Genomic DNA, 18,134 nt, shown 5'->3' with positions numbered 1-18,134 from the left:
TCGATTAATCATATTGATTGTGTATGATAAAAGTAATAAAATTGAGATAAGAAAATGTTTCATTCGTATGATTTTATTCGAACAATTATTTCATTCGATTATTTCATTATTTTATTATTCGAATGATTCATTCGATTATTTTATCATTCGAATGATTTTTAAAATAATCGAATTGATTAGATTATATCATTCGATTATTCCCATCACTAATTTTTATGAATAATGAATATTTCTCTGCTGAAAGAATTGCCTTCTCAATTATCATTGATACTGATCCGACCTGCGATTGAAATGAAACGTTGAAATATATATACGTCAATGAATAAGGGTATTCATTCCCCATACAAATCACTTAATGCTGTTAACCAATACAAAAACAACATAGTTCCTCATTGATCTCAAATGAGTTCGAAACTATTAATGATTCTGAATGTAATCAAGCCAACGATATGGAATTAGAAACCGATCACACTGAAACTGCGATTATCGCAAAAAAATTTCCACCGTAAATATATATTCTCGCAGTAACTAATTTCAATTAATTTTGAGTTAATATTAAAGAAATAACCAAAGAAGAACAGTTCACTTGCAAAAACTCAATAAATTGTGTAGAACTCTCTACTCAGTCACCTGAATCTTATCGCTCCGACATAAAATTCTTACAATACAACAAAGTAGATTTCCATACTCAGCTAAAAGAAGAAAGGGCGTATCCGCGTAGTAATTACGCTGCCTCGTTAGAGGAAATAAAAAATGAGTTAATCTCACTTGAGCATACTTCCAAAAACATAACTAACATTCTTCAACGTAAAACTAAACTTCTCTATCTATATTTTTTATTGATTTGGAGCCTACTCTTAATAACAAGGACATTTTTTTAATTAAATTCTTACACTATACAAACTTTTAAATTTAAGAGCCCCATATAAATAAACAAAAAATATAATGTCTGTTGCCAAGGGTTTGGTCACACAAAATCCAATTGTAATCATCCCCCCAAATGTGTCTGATGTGGAGAAAATGTATACTAGCTGTCAAAAAGCTACGAATCTTCCAGCAAAATGCGCACGCTGTGAAAATAGCCATTTCGCAAACTATAGAGGATGTCCAGTTCACAAAAAATTTCAGTGCAGAATTCGTTAAAAAAGATCTACGAAGTCCAAAAAAACATTTCCCAATATTCTGTTAAACGTGATATTACTTCAAATCAAATTCATACCTATCTAAATATTATGCCCAAATAGCAAACGTAAACCCAAAATATATCTCACCTAGCCCTTCCTCGAAAGACTTGGATATTATATCAATAAAACTTTCTTCCTTTCTCGGTGAATTTAATATATTAATAAGCCCATAAATCTCTCTTTTAACGATTGTCATAGATAAACTCCTAAGCTCTAATATTAAATAGACAATATAACATTCATCACCCAATATCAATCCATCTATGGAATGCAAACTGATTAATACATAAAAAACAAGAACTTCGAGCATTTCTAACAATTAATTATTTACATATACTCTTAAGTGAAGCCCACTTAACAAACAACTGCCACTGAAAAATCCTTGGCTTTATAATATATCAATGTAATCATCTTGACTCCTCATGCCAGTTCTGCAATACTTATAAAAACTAACATTAAATACTCTTTCCTTCCTTCATATCAAAATGAAAACTTTTTAGCCACAAATATACGTTTAATTTTAAACAATATCCCAACTAAAATTTTATCAGTCTACTGTCCACCCCGTTCAAAAATAAATATTACAAACTTTAACCAATACATTTCGACTCTTGGTAACAACCAGTTAATGAATCAGTAAATGACTTATCAATTAAATTTAAATGATATCCCTCTATCAGTCCAGGAAACACTATATGGCCTAGATTCCAAAACATTTCCAAAACAACTCAAGTTTACATCAGACATCGACTCGGCTGTACTATCCATAACAACGAAAATCCAAAAAGTAGTACTTTAACTAATCTACAACATATTTAAACACAAAAAAATTTTCTAACTAACTCCTCATCATATCTCTCAATTGATCATCGAAAAAAACGTGCTTGCTCTAAATGGCAAAGAACATATAATTATCTATCTAATGACAAAAAAATCTACAACAATCTTGTATTTTCTCTCAACAACACTGCGAAAATTTAACTTAGATAATTATCAAAAATACTTAAACTTTCTCTCCTCATCCAATAACTCTATATGGAAAGCAGCGAAAAATATACTTAAACAAAAAATTCTAATACCTCTCTTACTTAATCCAGATAATACTCAAGCGAAGTCTCAACTAGAAAAGGCAAATTTATTTACCTCCAATCTAGAAAATAGATTTACTCCACATTCTGATCTACTGAATACAGAAAATTGTTCACGTGACGAATTAACTTTATACCAAATTCTCCCGATGTCATTACCATTTGACAAACCAACAAAGTGAGCATTAACAGATGTACTATCATTTCTAGATGTTGTTTTTTATGAACAAGTGTAAGTATTTTTTTCTTAAATCACTTAAAAAATTGTTGTACAAGTAAGTATTTATTTGATGAAAAGAACTCCAGTATACATTATTTTTAAATAATTGTTCCGTAGATGTATGTCCAGTATTCAACCCCACACAAATGAGTATGCTAGTGAAATGAAAGTAATCATATTTTAGAAGATGCAGAGGTTCAAGAATTGAATAATACACTATCAATAATTCCATCTACATCACAAGGCTATGTGGGTCCCATAGAAGATAATATAGAAGATATTAATTCAGTACTCGAAAAAAGAAAACGTACCACTGAAAAATGGCCCCCTAAAAAACAAAAACAGAATGAAGAATGGATCTCTGTATTAACACAAGGGAGTAAAAAGAGAAAATTTTTTTTTGAAATTATTAATCAAGCTGAGGAGGATGACCCAATTGATACTTTTTTCAAGAGTATGGCATCAACAGTGAAAACTTTTTCTACTAGCTTAAAAATTAAAGCAAAAAAGGACATTTTTAACATTGTTAATAATTTGGAATTTGAAAATCATGGTATTAATAATGATTCAACACCCAAAATATATTCATCATCTCCAAGTACACAGTAATCTCAATCAGCATTTACGATGTATATTATACATTTTATATTATACATTGTATAATCACCCAGTTCCTATAGGTTTACCAGAAGTAGACAACAACTAACAAATATCAAGAAAAAATTGAATACAGTATGGAGAAGATTATGATCAATAAACTCTATACATTTTTTTATATATTTTGTATAAAAAAGGTTCATTTCATTTTAAAATAAATTGTTATTTTTAATTTTCATTTGTAAGTACATATACATATTATGTTTAATTTTTTTATCAAGAAATTATTTTGGTTTGTAAGCTCTCAAAAATAAGTATTTTCCTTCTTATAAAAAGGCTTTATTAGACGCTATGGAGTATCTATGTACCGATATTTACAGTGATAATGTTACTAATTTTGTCGGGGTTAATATTAAATTACAAGCGTTATATAAATTATTCCTGTCCAATGAGCATACAAACCAAATATATAGTGCTTTAGCCACAGATGGTATTAGGTGGCATTTTATACCTCCCCGTTCGCCTCATTTTAGGGGTTTATCGGAGGCATCTATTAAATCCATTAAAACCCATTTATATCGGGTGCTGGGCACAGCCCATTTGACTTACGACGAGCTAAATACTATATTGATAAGAATCGAGGCTGTCCTAAACTCCCGACCTTTAACTCCTTGTTCCTCTGATCCTGCTGATATGACCCCACTAACACCGGCGCATTTTTTAATTGGCGAGCCCATGTGCTCGTTACCCGAACCTGATTTGTCCAAGGTACCGGACAATCGTTTGAAACGATTGCAGCGCGTCACTCAGTTGACCCAATTACACTGGCAACGGTGGAATCAGGAATATTTGTCCTAATTGCAAACCCGTAAGAAATGATTGTCCAGCAAAGGTCCTACATTAAAGGTCGGAACAGTGGTGTTGGTAAAGGAGGACGGTGTTCCCCCGCTATCATGGTCCTTGGGTAGAGTCATGCGGGTCCAGGCAGGCGACGACGGGGTAATTCGAGTTGCAACCATATGGCTGGGAGGAAAGGAAGTCTCCAGAGCGATCAGAAAATTATGTCCACTTCCCTTTGAGGGAAATAGTCCCTGAATTAATATGCCTATAAATTTATAAAAAGTAAAACCTTTATGTATTATATTTTTTGTAAAAAAAAAGAGGAATATATTTCAATCCCTAATTATGTATCATTTATATTATTATTTATCTATTATTATCATTTAGTGCTACAATAATTTAATTATTAATTTATTTTCGATTTTTTCATATGTATATTTGTTGAAAAATTGTTCTTTTTTTTATGCTTTTTATTATGAATATTTCTATTTTTCAAGGCGGGCGGTATGTTGACGCCAATATATATCTTTTATATCTAAATGAATAATGTATATATACGCTTGCCGATTATCGTGGACTGCTCAGGCAGTGCTACGAAAATAGCAGTGTGTGTGCTCCGCCTGCCTCGAGGCAATAGGCTTATCCGTGTGACCTTTATTCTTATTATTATTAAGAATAAAACAAGTATATAATATATAAAAATGAGTTTTTTCATACGGTCCACATTCTTTAAATCAACAGTAGAATAGTATAATAATAAAAGAAAGATTGTTAAATACATTTAAAAAATGAAGTACAAATATAGATAAATACATTATTATAATTTTTGCTTAACATCAAACAATGAACTTCTATAAATATCAATAAATAATAATAATTATTAAATAATGTTTTTTTTTTTTCAAGTGCCATTTGTGTTATAAAGTCAAAAAAAATATGCATAAAATTTGTTTAATTACATAGTTAAAGACCAAATGGTTTTCATACAAATGTTGATTTTAAATCTAGTTTATGATTAGACTTATAATCAATAATATAACAATTTTATTTTTCATTTTTTCAGATGATAAATTTTGATTTCTTAATGAATAATCATATTTTGAGAAATTAAAAATTCAAATTTGCATGTGTAATGATATTGTAAAGACGATAATTATTTTGAAATTATTGTCCATCATAATTTTTATGTACGTTGCGTTTTTTCCGCCAACTATCATTATTGCTATTTTTTAACGGGTTTTTATTATAACGGTCCTCGTTTTTTTTATTTAAAAACATTTGACCATCATCAACAAACTCATTTTCATTTAAGTTAACTCTTGACATTTTATAGCACCGAACATATGTATCATTTATAATACATTTTTCTTCTTCAGTCCATTGAGGGTGTTTTATTAAATGTTTCACTTCTTTAAGTAAATTAGATAAAAATTCATTATATTTAACATAACATTTAGGCTTCTTGAAAAATGGACTTCCTTTCTGAAATTAAAATTTAAATTAAATTATTATTCAATGAATTTAACAAAATATGGACTAATTCATTGCTATGATTAAATTAGGCTATAGCTAGATTAAAATTAAATTATTCTACTGCACATTTAATACAAATATAATAAATGCTACGGAAATAGGCATTAAATTTTTACATTAATAATTCAATATTTAAAACTAAAAATGGTAAATAATCAATGAAACTCATTGACAGGATGTTCACTTATTATCAGTTTGTTTTCAACAAAACTCTGGGGCATCTTCAGGAGAGGAGTGTGAATGGGAAAGTCGGCCCCCATAACCTTTTTTTCTTCAAATTGTTGTTATCTATTATTTTTATCATACTAGAAAAATACATAAACGTGAATATATTTATGAATTTCGGCCTTCCTCCTATAAAAAGGTCTAGGGACTTCACTGACATAGCTCATGTGTCTATAAATTATTTATAACATAAAATTATTTTGCTAAATGAACATGATATATTTAATTGATTAATCGGTTTAACTATATACTTTTGTGATAGTAAAAACTTTTGCAATGATAAGATATGTAAAACTTTATCTAGCCACAAGTATACGTTATTTGAGATTAACCGTTATTAAGCATACGGGTATGAGATGGAATTTACACGTGAATAACTTAATATTATAACTTTGTATTTTGAGTTATTATTTTGAGCTTTTATGTGTTACGTAAGATTGTAATATTATCTATAAAAGTTTTTTGTACAGTTCATAGTTCTTTACCAAGCAATAATGTAATACAGATTGGTAATTTGGAAGAGAGGGTCTCTAAGGTAATGCTCTGAAACCACTTTGATACATCAAATAAAAATAATTAATATGTATTTTCTTTTGAAGGTACAACTACGATATATTTCCAAACATTTAATGTACTACCATTGGATTTATCAGTAGTAAATAATTTAAGTAATTGGATAAATTTAAATGAAAGGTTAAATAAAAAAGAAAAAGAAATCATAGCTTATGATGTTAAAGTAAATTTATTTAAAAAAAGTTATCAGTTTTTAAGATTCGTCAACATCCCGGTTCTACTTATTTTTATTCTATGTTTTTTATTATATATTATATATTTTAGATATTCCATATTAATTATTTTGTAAGTAATTAAGATTATTATATATAAAAAAAATTATTTCAAAGTTCTATTACCTTTTACTCTGGAAAATCTCCTAAAAATTTTCCTCCAATACCATTAAAATTCAATTAAAAATGTTATAAAAGAAAATTAATAATTTGCTTGCATTTGTTAGAATAAAGAACATGAATTCAATACATACTTTGCTTAGAATCTAATTACTTTTTTAAAAAAATTAAGCTAAATTAAATGGGAAAATGAAAACTATGAGCAGTGCCGTATTTTCCAACAAAGACTATAAGCTAGTGCTTAGGGTGGCAAATAATTTTTAATATTACATTTTTATTATATGTAACTAGAACTAAAATAAATGCAACTAATTATAAAATGTTTTATTTTATTAAAGTCAATGAGTACTAGGCACTAACTATTTAATTTTGAATATATTTAAAAATGAAATATTTAAGCATTTTTTATTACCATGATTTTTTATCAATTCAGTTTTTTATATGAATGTATACATTTTTATAACAGCTGTATATTTTTATTTTACATTAATAACATTTTAAGTAATAAAGGAAACAACTATAATTGTATGCTTTAATAACATTTTTTAGGCTAGAAAAATATTTATATTAAAAGGCGGCAATTTGTTTAGTGCTTAAAGCGGCACAATGATTAAATCCGGCACTGACTATGAGTAATTTAAAAACATTTAAAAAAGTATCTAATATTTTTACATTTTAAACTTACAATTATCTGTTGTTTTTTAATCTTATCTTCGATTTCTTGATCCATGTATAATTTTAAATAATGCATTAGTTCTCTTGGGTTATCTTCATGATAAAAATAAAAATACAATATTTGTAATAAAATTATAAGCCTCCTCTTTGGGCTTGGAAAAACGTCATATATCATTTTTAGCTGATTTACAAAAGGAAATTCATCAATTGATGACTCGATACACTGAGTTTTTATAAGATTTAATGAACAATCGAAGTTTCCAACAGCCATTCCACGAGAAAAATACATTTTTGCTTTTTCGTAATCCTAAAGAAAAAAATGAAATTTTACCATTTTTATCCTCTATTAATAAAATATGTATATTTTAAAAATCAAAAATAGACTTACTTTTTCTTGCTTAAAAAAATACTGTCCCAAAGCTAAATCAAACTGGCCATTTTTAATATTAGTCAATTTTTCAACTATATTTTTTACCTCTTTTGATTGGAACATTATAGGACATCTGTTACTCGCCATTAAACAAGAACAAAGTTCATGTACGTTATTTTCCGAAAATCGTATGGCTTTCCTATTAGATACATAAATAAAAATTGTTAAAGTAAGAATTAAAGATTTTCCCTTAGGTTATAAAATGGTTGTTATTAAATTATCAAGAAAAAAATAATCCCTAAAAAAACTGTCAACTGTTTATAGTTATTAAATTAGAAAATGTATTGGTTAGACATTTTAAATTGTTGTTTTATTACCAATGATTAAGTATATTTATTTATGTATATTTAATCAATTTTATCACTATATATTTTTTATGATTGATAATTACAATATAACATCTGACGAGATCTTGAAATATTTTCGAGCTTTCTCTTTGTCTTGTTTATAAGAGGAGGCTACATTTATGTACAAGTCAGAAGCTTCGATCAAATCTCGTGGATTTGTTTTAGTGCATAATATGTCTGCTGCATGAATTTCATCTTCATCAGGAATTTTAAGCATATCATAGAAACGTCTTACTCGTCCTTTGGCTTTTAACCAAATCTTTATCCATTCAATTTCAGAAGAATCAAGAATGCGAGCTTCTTCAGCAAGTTTTAAACCAATATCATTCCCCTTTGGTGGATATTCCATAAATATCAAGGCTTTAAGACCACATATTGCCGCTTTTTCTGTTTGATTTAAACCATTAACGGGTTTAACATTTTTCAGTATCTAAGAGGAAAACAATGAAATAGCTTTAATTCACTGTAAAAGTTCATATAAAAATTACTGATTCAAATTAACCTTTTCAGAATCACGATTTAACGTTAAGGATATGTATGTATATGTAGACCAAGCAATATGTTTATAAGCTTCTGAATACTGTTTGTTGGAATCGTCAAATTTACATGATTTCAAATAAAGAAACATGCTCTCGATTTCCAATAACGATTTCTCGTAATTTTTACGGTTGTATAGTTCATAACTTATGATCAGTTGCAAACAAAATCTAAATTATAAAAAAAAAAAATTAAAAATTTGTTTTAGCTTTTTCGTTTGCATTAAATAATTATGTAATTTATGAAAAATAATGTGTACATATGATAAAAGAGTCTTAAAACATTTAGATTGAATAATATTTGAAAAACTATAATCTGTTCGGTAAATATTTACACATGTTTGAATGTAAGTACGTGTTCAAAGGTGATCTTTCATAATATGTCTACCATATTGGTTATCGGTAGGGCTCAGGACTTATAGAACTTAAAATCATTAAAATAAGTGTTTAAAGAGCACATAAAAACATCATTATAAGCACTCAAATAAGCATTAAAAAAACTTAAATTTAAACAACAAAAATATTAAATAATAAAAAAAATGACCTAAAATAGGAAAAAATTAGCAAACATTTCTAAATTTTATTTTTAAATGAACATGATAAAGTAGTAGACATATTTTTAACTGTGCAGTATATAATTACAATTATAATGATTACAAAAAGTATTAAAACAAAAAAAGTATCTAGTCCATATTATGATTTTTTAATTTAAAAAAAAAATAAATAAATCTTTATATTATTAAAAAAATTTTAACTTTGACTGTCGAGACATTTTACCTTATTTTTTATAAATTTTCTGAAGTTTATTTCTGAAAAATAAAATGTTAAGATATTTATAAATAGTTGAAAAAATCTGGGTTAGGTTCTATATCATCGTTTAAAATTAAGCAGAGATATGTAAAAAAAAAACCAAAAATAGTCTGTAAACAGGAAATAAGCATTTTTTTAAAAATCGTCGAAAAAAGGAAAAAAAGAGTAATTTCAAATTACATAATTAAAAGCTTATAACATGAAATACACTTCCATAACACTCTACTATATTTTACATAATATTAAGCAAAGACCATAAGTCCCAAGCCCTGGTTAACAGGTTATAAATTTATCAGTTATAAATGTTAAGTTACAATTATATCTGTAATAAATGTTATAATTGTAGATATATATATGTTACCGGCAATATGGATAATCAGGTATTTTGCAAAATGCCTAACCTAGGCATTATATAAAATGCCAAAAATCACTCGGCAATATGATAAAAACAAACAAAATTGGGCATAGCCTATTACTAACGGCTTTAGTTATCGTCTATCATAAATGTGCGTGCACGATTTAACGCAATAAAGATTAATATTCTTTTACTACTATAATAATTATTCAGAGTTACAATATTAAACGTACTAATAATTTTATTACAAAATCGTAATTTTTCTCGTCATTTTCGTGTCTCGTTTTGGTGTATGCATAGGTACGATTTATATGAAGTCAAATTTTTATAACAAACTACAACATTTTTTAAAAAATTTGGCCTCTAATATTAGTTTTTTATTTGATAAACAGTGAAATGAGTTGATAAAAATTCAATCCACAAGAATTGGCTAAGGATTTTTAAAATGTGTTTGTAAGTCCAAGTATCAAAATAAAAAGTGCCTTAAAAATAACATTTTGTGCACTTCAAAATTTTACTTTTCTATAACATGTTATAATAAATAAATAGTAGTTTAAGTAAAATATTTATATAATATTTATAATATAATAATACATAAAAATTAAATTTTGTTTGTAATATGAGTAATAATGTATAATAATTATAAGAATCTCAATGTAATATAACATATAATAAAACGTTTTGTACTTTACCTAAAAAAAATTTGCATTTCGTATAATGCCTAGGTATTTTATAAAACACCTAGGTTATATGTAAAATAATATTGAAAATCATATATTTTATTTACATTGCCTAAAATGGGTCGGCAATTCGCATAATACCTAAGCATTTTGCAAAATACCTGAATTATCCATATTGCCGGTAACATATGTATATATGTATATGGTTTATCCTACATATTATTTCAAGAACAAAATTTCTATTTAAGAAATATTATGTAATTTTTAAATTTCTAAATTTTAAAATTATTACTTTAATCATTTTAAGCACTTGAATTATTTACTTATTTATTTTATTACATTTCTTAAATATATTTATTTTCAAAGTTTCATCAAATTGTTTTACATTTTAATATTATTAATTATAAAACATAGCTCAAACCTAAATAAAAAAAATTAAAGCTCTATTCTCTTTTTCTAAATAAAAATATAAAATGTAGGTATATTCGCATAATTTAGTTTTTTACTTAAAATAAAAATATTTCCGATTTTATTATTTTTGTTCAAGGAATTTCAAACTTTATATATTTTTCCAAAATAATTATTGTAAATATAAATTTTTATTTTAATACAAAACGTTTTTATTAATCATTTTTTTAAAGTAATTTTAAGTACAATATTAAGTATTGACACCTTTTCAAAATATACCTATATATTTAATTTTAATTCTATTCATTATAAATATGTAATGTGATATTTTCTAAAAGAAAATGCCTACAATGAGTTATACTCATAAAACTAAACGTGATCAATACCATTAGCAAGAACCAATCGTACTTGAAGTTATACCTTTTCAAATCAAACGCATCTTTCTTGTAACATGCTATATGCATTTCATATTTTTCCTGAATATGATCGATATGGTCGATCAAGAGACTTGATTTGAAGTTCGTTAGTTTTTTGACGTCCCACGAAAAGACACTCTCGTAATAATTTTCAATTTCACGTAGCTTAGCACGCTTGGCATCGGTCAGTCCGAGTTCCTTCAAATGGTCATCATCACTGGTAAACAGGGCTCCCATTGACTTTGATAGGTCATCGATACACCCAGCCATGTTCTTACAACTACAGACAGAAGAAATTGAAAGTGACTAGAGTGATTTCCTACAACACAATATGAACCACAGCGATAAAGTATACGATTGCAAATTAATTTAGTATTCAATACATGTTATACATCAATAGTTACACCCGAGACTGGAGTATTATGTAATATACAAAAAAATGTACGGACAGATATTGGAATGGGTGAATTATATGGCTATAGGTGAGTTGTGGCCCGACATGTCATTTACGTGTTGAAGACCGGTGAATTGCGGCCCGGTCATATTTTATCACTAAGTTAATTGCGGCCCGGGAAATTTATTTATTTTCAATTTTGTGCCGGCAGTATCGGCAGTATCTTATCTAAAGTAGATACCATAACGTCAATAGTTCAAACGAAAAATATTACAGTGTTAGTCTGTTCACCACTTAGTATTTATATCTACGAAAACTAAAAATTCTATTAGAGTGTGTTATACAGTTTACAAGTGCGTTATGGAGTTTGTAAATAGTGAAAAATCAAAACCAATTATTCTCTACGAAGGCTACAAATTTCGTTTCCACAAAACACTAAAAAACGATAGAAGCAATGGAATAAAAACGAAGAAAATATGTGAAAAAGAAGCATTTATAAGACAACAGATGACAAAGCTAGCACGAAAAGAAATAGAGCAGTTTGATTTCGTCAAATCATTAAGTTTTAAGTTTTTGCCCAACCAATAAATATATATATTTTTACATATTTTACATAAATATTAAAATTCATTTTACCATAAATTACCATATATTTTGCCATTTTTACATAAATAAAAAAAAACAAATTTTTGGGAGACGACTCAGCCAACCTCCTCATGGTGTCTTCTGGGTAACGCTGATAAACTGATATGAAGTGATAAATAAAATGTAAAATGTGGCCGCAACTCGTACGTCTGTTTTATAAACACGGGCCGCAACTCGCACGCCTGTTTCATAAACACGGGCCGCAATTCGTACGTTATTTAGGGATCGGGCAGCAACTCACCAACACCGAATTATATTGCTGTATTGAACTTTTAAACTTAAAACCAATATTTTTTTTAATTAACGATTAATTTTTTTTTCACTAGTTGATAAGAGATATGTAAAAGAAACTTTGTATTCAATTATATCAAGATTTATATCAAACAAAAATAATTTTATTGGTATTTTAAAATAAAAAAACATGAATTTTTCAAACATCTATAAATAGTTTTATATAAATCGAAATCTTTATAAAATTATACCGTTATTTGCTATGATGTTAATATCGATTTTATTGAAAAACTCAGTAAACCGTAAATGTTCTCGATGATTCGAAACTATTGAGAAGTTACCCCCTCCCCTCCTCTGCAAAGTATCAACTATAGAACATTTCATATCAAAAACCTCCCATGATAGCGATTATAGGTAAGTTATAACTATGGCCCGGAATTATATGCTTTTGCATATTTTTATATATTAAACTAAAAAGTAGCTAGGTAAAACAGAATTTTTTATTTTTTAACAGAATCTTAACCTAACGTGTTGGTACGCGAAATTAAATTTGGCATATTTTCGCATATTTGGAACATTTCAAATTATTATGCATAGTTTAGCACTTTTCTGAAATATATTGCATAAATAGAAAAAAATATTATGAAGTTATTAATATTATTATTTATTACTTAGCACATATCCATTGTAAGATCCGTAAATCGTGCAATTATATAATTTGATTTTTGTGTTATAATAAGATAAATTAAAGTTTGCTAAAAGTACCAATACGATAGTAACTCTCTAGGTAACTTCAAAAATACTATAAAAATTTGCTTGTTTTTTTAAATTAATTTTCGTTTGTGAATTTTTGTTTATATGAGTGAGTGTTCAAAATACAATTTAATTTAAATACAACATACAGTTCCATACAGTTCAATAAAATGCAGTTGATATATTTTAAAGTTTATTTTTTGTTGGATATTAATTATTTAATGAATTGTATACATTTTAAGATTAAATAATTTTAAATAATAAACATGCATTTTTGTTTGCATATTTTCACACATTTTTAGTGCATATTTGAATGATAACTATCGCATAAATGCATGCATATAATTCCGAGCCCTAGTTATAACTTATATTTGTATGCATATAGCATGTGTGGTTAATTTTAGTTTTAACATTGATTAAATATACAATGTATATTTAATCAATGGTTATAACTAGTCAAAATCAGTTTTGACGAATTTCAGATTTTAACTGTAACATTTATATATTTATACATATATATATATATATATATATACAGTAGTCACTCGATAATTCGAAAAACTCCATAAATCGAACTAAACGCTAAGTCCCATGAGAAAACCTCTATAATTAGAAAAAAATACATGTATTCCGGTCCCCTCGATAATTCGAAATGTCTGTCGGTGAGGCACACTCTACAATTCGAATTTTTTTTTCACGAATCTCGATAATTCGAATTTCTTTAAACATGATTATATGTACGTTCATATGTATAAAGATTATGTACAATATATTTAACGTACTGGTAATGAAACTAATAACGACGGTGGTTAAATATTATCGTAGTTTAATGTTATCGTATCTTACCTACCTAATCTATACCAAAATAAACCTCTGCTATGAGTAAACCGTTATTGAAATTGAATAAAACGTAGTCAGTCGCAATATGGATCCCGTAAAATACAAGTGTTTGTCGATAGCCGACAAAAAAAAAGTGATCGCAGCAGTTGAAGCAGGTGAAAAAAAAAGATGTTGCTCTACGTTTTGGTATCCCACCTTCTACGCTTTCAACAATACTAAAACAAAATCTTACAACATTAACACCTTATTCATCGCGGATCAGACAGAAAAAATGTGAGTACCCCGATCTGGAAGAATGTCTTATGGCTTGGTTTACTCAATGTAGGCAAAATAATATTCCAATATCAGGACCTATTTTAAAAGAAAAATCTAAGTTGTTTGCTACCAACTTAGGTATCACAAATTTTCAAGCTAATGAGGGTTGGTTGGAAAAATTTATAAAACGTCATGGTTTAACTTTCAAAAAAGTATGTGGAGAGAGTGCAAGTGTTGAGCCGTGCATTTCACAAGATCGGAAAAATGAGTTAATCGATCTATTGGTTGATGATTATGATGCTAGGGATATTTTTAATGCCGATGAGACCGGACTTTTTTACAAATGTTTACCAGATCGCACTTTGACATTTAAAAACGAAAAATGTCATGGTAGTAAAAATAGTACAGAACGGATAACAGTGATGTTGACCGCGAACATGGATGAATCACAGAAACTTAAGCCCTTAATGATCGGAAAATTTGCTAACCCACGCTGTTTTAAAAACGTAAAATCTTTCCCACTAATGTACCGGTCAAATAAAAAGGCGTGGATGACAGGTGTATTGTTTACAGAGTGGTTGTTATGTATCGATGTAGATATGAAAAAGGCAAATCGAAAAATTTTGATGTTCGTTGACAACTGTACCGCACACAATAATATTCCTCATCTTGAAAATATAAAAATTCATTTTTTACCTCCCAACACTACATCAACTCTCCAACCACTAGACCAAGGAATAATAAAAAATTTTAAAATGATGTATCGAGAGGAAATTGTTCGAGCATGGGTGATGTTCCATGTAAAATTTCTATACTCACTGCTATGGAAATGGTACACAAAGCATGGGAAAATATTAGTGCATAAACCATCGTGAATTGCTTCAGAACTTGTGGTTTTATTAAGGATAGACAGAAAATTGTTGAAGGTATTCCTGTTCAAAGTGAGGAGGTTGAAGTTCTGCTTAGCACATGGAACAGACTAGAAGTTCCCGTATCATTTGAAGAATTTGTTCACTTTGACGATAATGTCGCAACTAACTGCTGGTACTTTTACTGACGAGGAAATGATTCAATCCACTTCAGTCAATCAGCACAATTCTGACAATGATGACGAGGAAGAGGAGGCGGAGGTTCCTGTCATATCGTTAAAAGAAGCAAAATTTTTTATGTCAGGATTACATCAATTTTTTGAACAATCTGAAATGGACGAAAAAAGATGCGATACAATTTTCAATGCTATTATTAAGTTAGACAATGCTATGGACCAGATTGCGACCAACAATTTTTCACAAAAAAAAAATAACAGATTTCTTTAATATGTAATATGTATATAAAATATAATACTATGTATGTGTAATAAATAAATATCAATTAATAATTTTAAAATGTACATAATTATATTTATAATAAGTTAATATCAAAATAAACGTTATATATATATATATATGTATATACAATGTATTTTATTTATTAATTTTTTTCCTTCGATTATTCGAACACTCGGTAAATCGAAAACCTCTATAAATCGAATTTTTAACTCGGTCCCCTGAATTTCGAATTATCGAGTGACTACTGTATATATATATATATATGTCGTAGCCACTTAGTGAAATTAACCATTTCATGAAATGGAAACAACTTTTTAACATTTCGTGAAATACGAAAATATTTCATGATATGGTCACTTTTTCATGAAACGGTCGTTCCAATTTGACATCGTGTAATTTTTTTCACAATCTGGTCGTTCACTTTGTGTACCGAAAATATATTTAATATTTATCATGGTCTTATAATCATTTTTATCAGTAGATATGAAATATGTTATAAGTTATAATTTATAACTATTGATTTAAGCACGAAATTCTTTTAGCACAAATTCTATTATACAATAATATCTATTAAATAAAATTACCTGGTTATCTGAAACGAGCAAGTTATATTTTATTAATTTTGATTTATCATATTAGATTTTTGTTCAAAAGTGTATAGTCGGTGAACGGATTGCATTGTGCTCGAACATTCACGCATTTTAGATATTTACTTTAAAATAATTTTGTATAATCTTAATAATATGGAAGATTTTAATCCAAAAAGTGAATTTTACATTTGAATGAACAAGTATTATTTGAACAAACCGGGAAAAAAGCCATATACAAATATGAAGATTGAGACGATTATGGCCGAAATAACTGATGCTAAATTAAACAAGTACCTACAAAATAGATAATTTGACCACCCGTTAATCGTGAGTATCGGTAACTAATTTAAATTTAAATTTCACAGAGGTGCAAAGAAAAGACGTGATTATTATATTTTACATAAATATGATGTATTAACTGTGGCCGAGAAGAAATATTTAATTCATAAAAAAACGGACGACAAAGATGATATCAAGTAAGATATATTTATATCTATAAAGTAAATAAGTAATTAAAAACAAATTGCATACGAAAACCATACTGCGATGGCCGCGGCGCGACGGTCCAAGAGCGATCACTGTGCTCGACCGAAGGCTTGCCAATAAATATTACGAATGTGCGCTACAGAAAGTGGAAATCCGACGCTATGGCACGTTGCACGTGAACATTTATACGTGTCGTAGCGCCACGTAGATAAAATAAATAAATAAATGATAATATACAATGATAATTAATTTATATATTTTATAGGTATGTTGTGTCATACGAAGACTTGTTCGAAAGACTAAGTGATTATCATATACGTACTGGACATGGTGGTGTGGGGAAAATGCGTGCGGCACAGTAAATATTCAATTCCAAGACCAGCTATTGAAACTTTTCTATCAATATGCGCAATCTGTAATAGTAAGAAAGTGCCAAATCGTAAATTGGTTATCAAACCAATTGTAAGCAAAGACTTCAACGAGAGAGATCAAGTTGACTGGGTGGATTTCCAGTCATTACCTGACGGAAAATATAAATGGATTTTAAACTATCAAGATCACCATACAAAATGTATATTTTTATTTCCACTTGAAAGTAAACGAGCGGTCGAAGTAGCATCTAATTTACTCACAATTTTTTTAACTTTTGGTGCACCGAAAGTTTTACAAAGTGATTACGGTAGAGAGTTTGTAAATTCTGTTATTAACGAAATTAAGGAACTTTGGCCGGAATGTATTATTGTACATGGGAGACCAAGACATCCTCAGAGTCAGGGAAGTATTGAACGTAGCAATCAGGATGTCGAAAATATGCTTCGAGCATGGATGAAGGACAATAAATCTAAAAAATGGTCTGTGGGATTGAAGTTTGTCCGATTCCAGAAAAACTCTTCACACCACCGCATAATTGGCCGATCTCCTTACAAAGCATTATTTGGTTGTGAGCCTAAGGTTGGATTAACAACATCTAATTTACCAAAAGAAGTTTCTATACAAGAATAAATAAATGTTAAACGATATTGCGGAATTTGTAAAATTGAATCCACAGAAGACTTTTGTGATTTGTGTAAAACAAATCAAAAAATAGAAGAAGAACATGAAACATCGCATATAGGTCAAAACAAAGCCGCCAAAAGAATGTTACAGGTATCTAATTATTTATTATTTATAACAATTTGACATACATAGTAAATAAATTGGATGTGTACAATATATTTAAGTAATTTTTTTTTTTGTTATTTGTTATAGGTTATAATTTCTACGTTCAATATTAATGACTGTATCACAATTCCTGTTCCTAAAGTCGATAGAGGGCCTTTGGACCCAGCAAGCATATAATTGCTGTTATAGTTGAGAAAAAAAA

At 28.1% G+C, this 18,134-nt stretch overlaps 4 protein-coding genes across 4 annotated transcripts; 3 read left to right on the top strand and 1 right to left on the bottom strand.

Annotated features, from left to right (window-relative positions):
* Nucleotides 1-3,440: 3,440 nt before the first annotated feature.
* LOC112694111 lies at nucleotides 3,441-3,947 on the top strand. The gene has a single exon (XM_025569487.1). It carries the CDS (start codon nucleotides 3,441-3,443, stop codon nucleotides 3,945-3,947), a length of 507 nt encoding a protein of 168 aa, XP_025425272.1.
* Nucleotides 3,948-4,968: 1,021 nt separating this feature from the next.
* On the bottom strand, nucleotides 4,969-11,590 carry LOC112694091. The gene is made up of 6 exons (XM_025569457.1): nucleotides 11,254-11,590; nucleotides 8,547-8,751; nucleotides 8,089-8,474; nucleotides 7,656-7,836; nucleotides 7,278-7,574; nucleotides 4,969-5,411 (listed from the first exon to the last, which is right to left on the bottom strand). The coding sequence occupies exons 1-6, from the start codon at nucleotides 11,517-11,519 to the stop codon at nucleotides 5,094-5,096; spliced, it is 1,653 nt and encodes a 550-aa protein (XP_025425242.1). The 5' UTR covers nucleotides 11,520-11,590; the 3' UTR covers nucleotides 4,969-5,093.
* A 2,607-nt stretch (nucleotides 11,591-14,197) lies between these two features.
* Nucleotides 14,198-15,242, top strand: LOC112694110 (tigger transposable element-derived protein 6-like). The gene is made up of 2 exons (XM_025569486.1): nucleotides 14,198-14,385; nucleotides 14,438-15,242. The coding sequence occupies exons 1-2, from the start codon at nucleotides 14,198-14,200 to the stop codon at nucleotides 15,240-15,242; spliced, it is 993 nt and encodes a 330-aa protein (XP_025425271.1).
* Nucleotides 15,243-15,392: 150 nt separating this feature from the next.
* LOC112694109 (KRAB-A domain-containing protein 2-like) lies at nucleotides 15,393-17,773 on the top strand. The gene is made up of 4 exons (XM_025569485.1): nucleotides 15,393-15,613; nucleotides 16,651-16,761; nucleotides 17,037-17,129; nucleotides 17,194-17,773. The coding sequence occupies exons 1-4, from the start codon at nucleotides 15,393-15,395 to the stop codon at nucleotides 17,771-17,773; spliced, it is 1,005 nt and encodes a 334-aa protein (XP_025425270.1).
* Nucleotides 17,774-18,134: the final 361 nt, after the last annotated feature.

Source organism: Sipha flava, unplaced genomic scaffold, assembly GCF_003268045.1.
Source record: "Sipha flava isolate LNK unplaced genomic scaffold, YSA_version1 123_pilon_pilon, whole genome shotgun sequence".
Taxonomy (NCBI): Eukaryota; Metazoa; Arthropoda; class Insecta; order Hemiptera; family Aphididae; genus Sipha; species Sipha flava.
The sequence above is the reverse complement of the archived record's forward strand: the minus strand, read 5'-3'. Positions and strand labels throughout refer to the sequence as shown.

Coding starts and splice junctions, on each gene's coding strand:
- LOC112694111 (XM_025569487.1), top strand. CDS start 3,441: ATGGAGTATCTATGTACCGATATTTACAGTGATAATGTTACTAATTTT.
- LOC112694091 (XM_025569457.1), bottom strand. CDS start 11,519: ATGGCTGGGTGTATCGATGACCTATCAAAGTCAATGGGAGCCCTGTTT. Junction 7,575..7,655: donor ATTTTTTTAAGCAAGAAAAA/GTAAGTCTATTT, acceptor TTTTTTCTTTAG/GATTACGAAAAAGCAAAAAT. Junction 5,412..7,277: donor TTAAAAAACAACAGATAATT/GTAAGTTTAAAA, acceptor TTTTAATTTCAG/AAAGGAAGTCCATTTTTCAA.
- LOC112694110 (XM_025569486.1), top strand. CDS start 14,198: ATGGATCCCGTAAAATACAAGTGTTTGTCGATAGCCGACAAAAAAAAA. Junction 14,386..14,437: donor GCGGATCAGACAGAAAAAAT/GTGAGTACCCCG, acceptor TACTCAATGTAG/GCAAAATAATATTCCAATAT.
- LOC112694109 (XM_025569485.1), top strand. CDS start 15,393: ATGTCGCAACTAACTGCTGGTACTTTTACTGACGAGGAAATGATTCAA. Junction 15,614..16,650: donor ATTTTCAATGCTATTATTAA/GTTAGACAATGC, acceptor TAAATTTCACAG/AGGTGCAAAGAAAAGACGTG. Junction 16,762..17,036: donor GACGACAAAGATGATATCAA/GTAAGATATATT, acceptor TATATTTTATAG/GTATGTTGTGTCATACGAAG.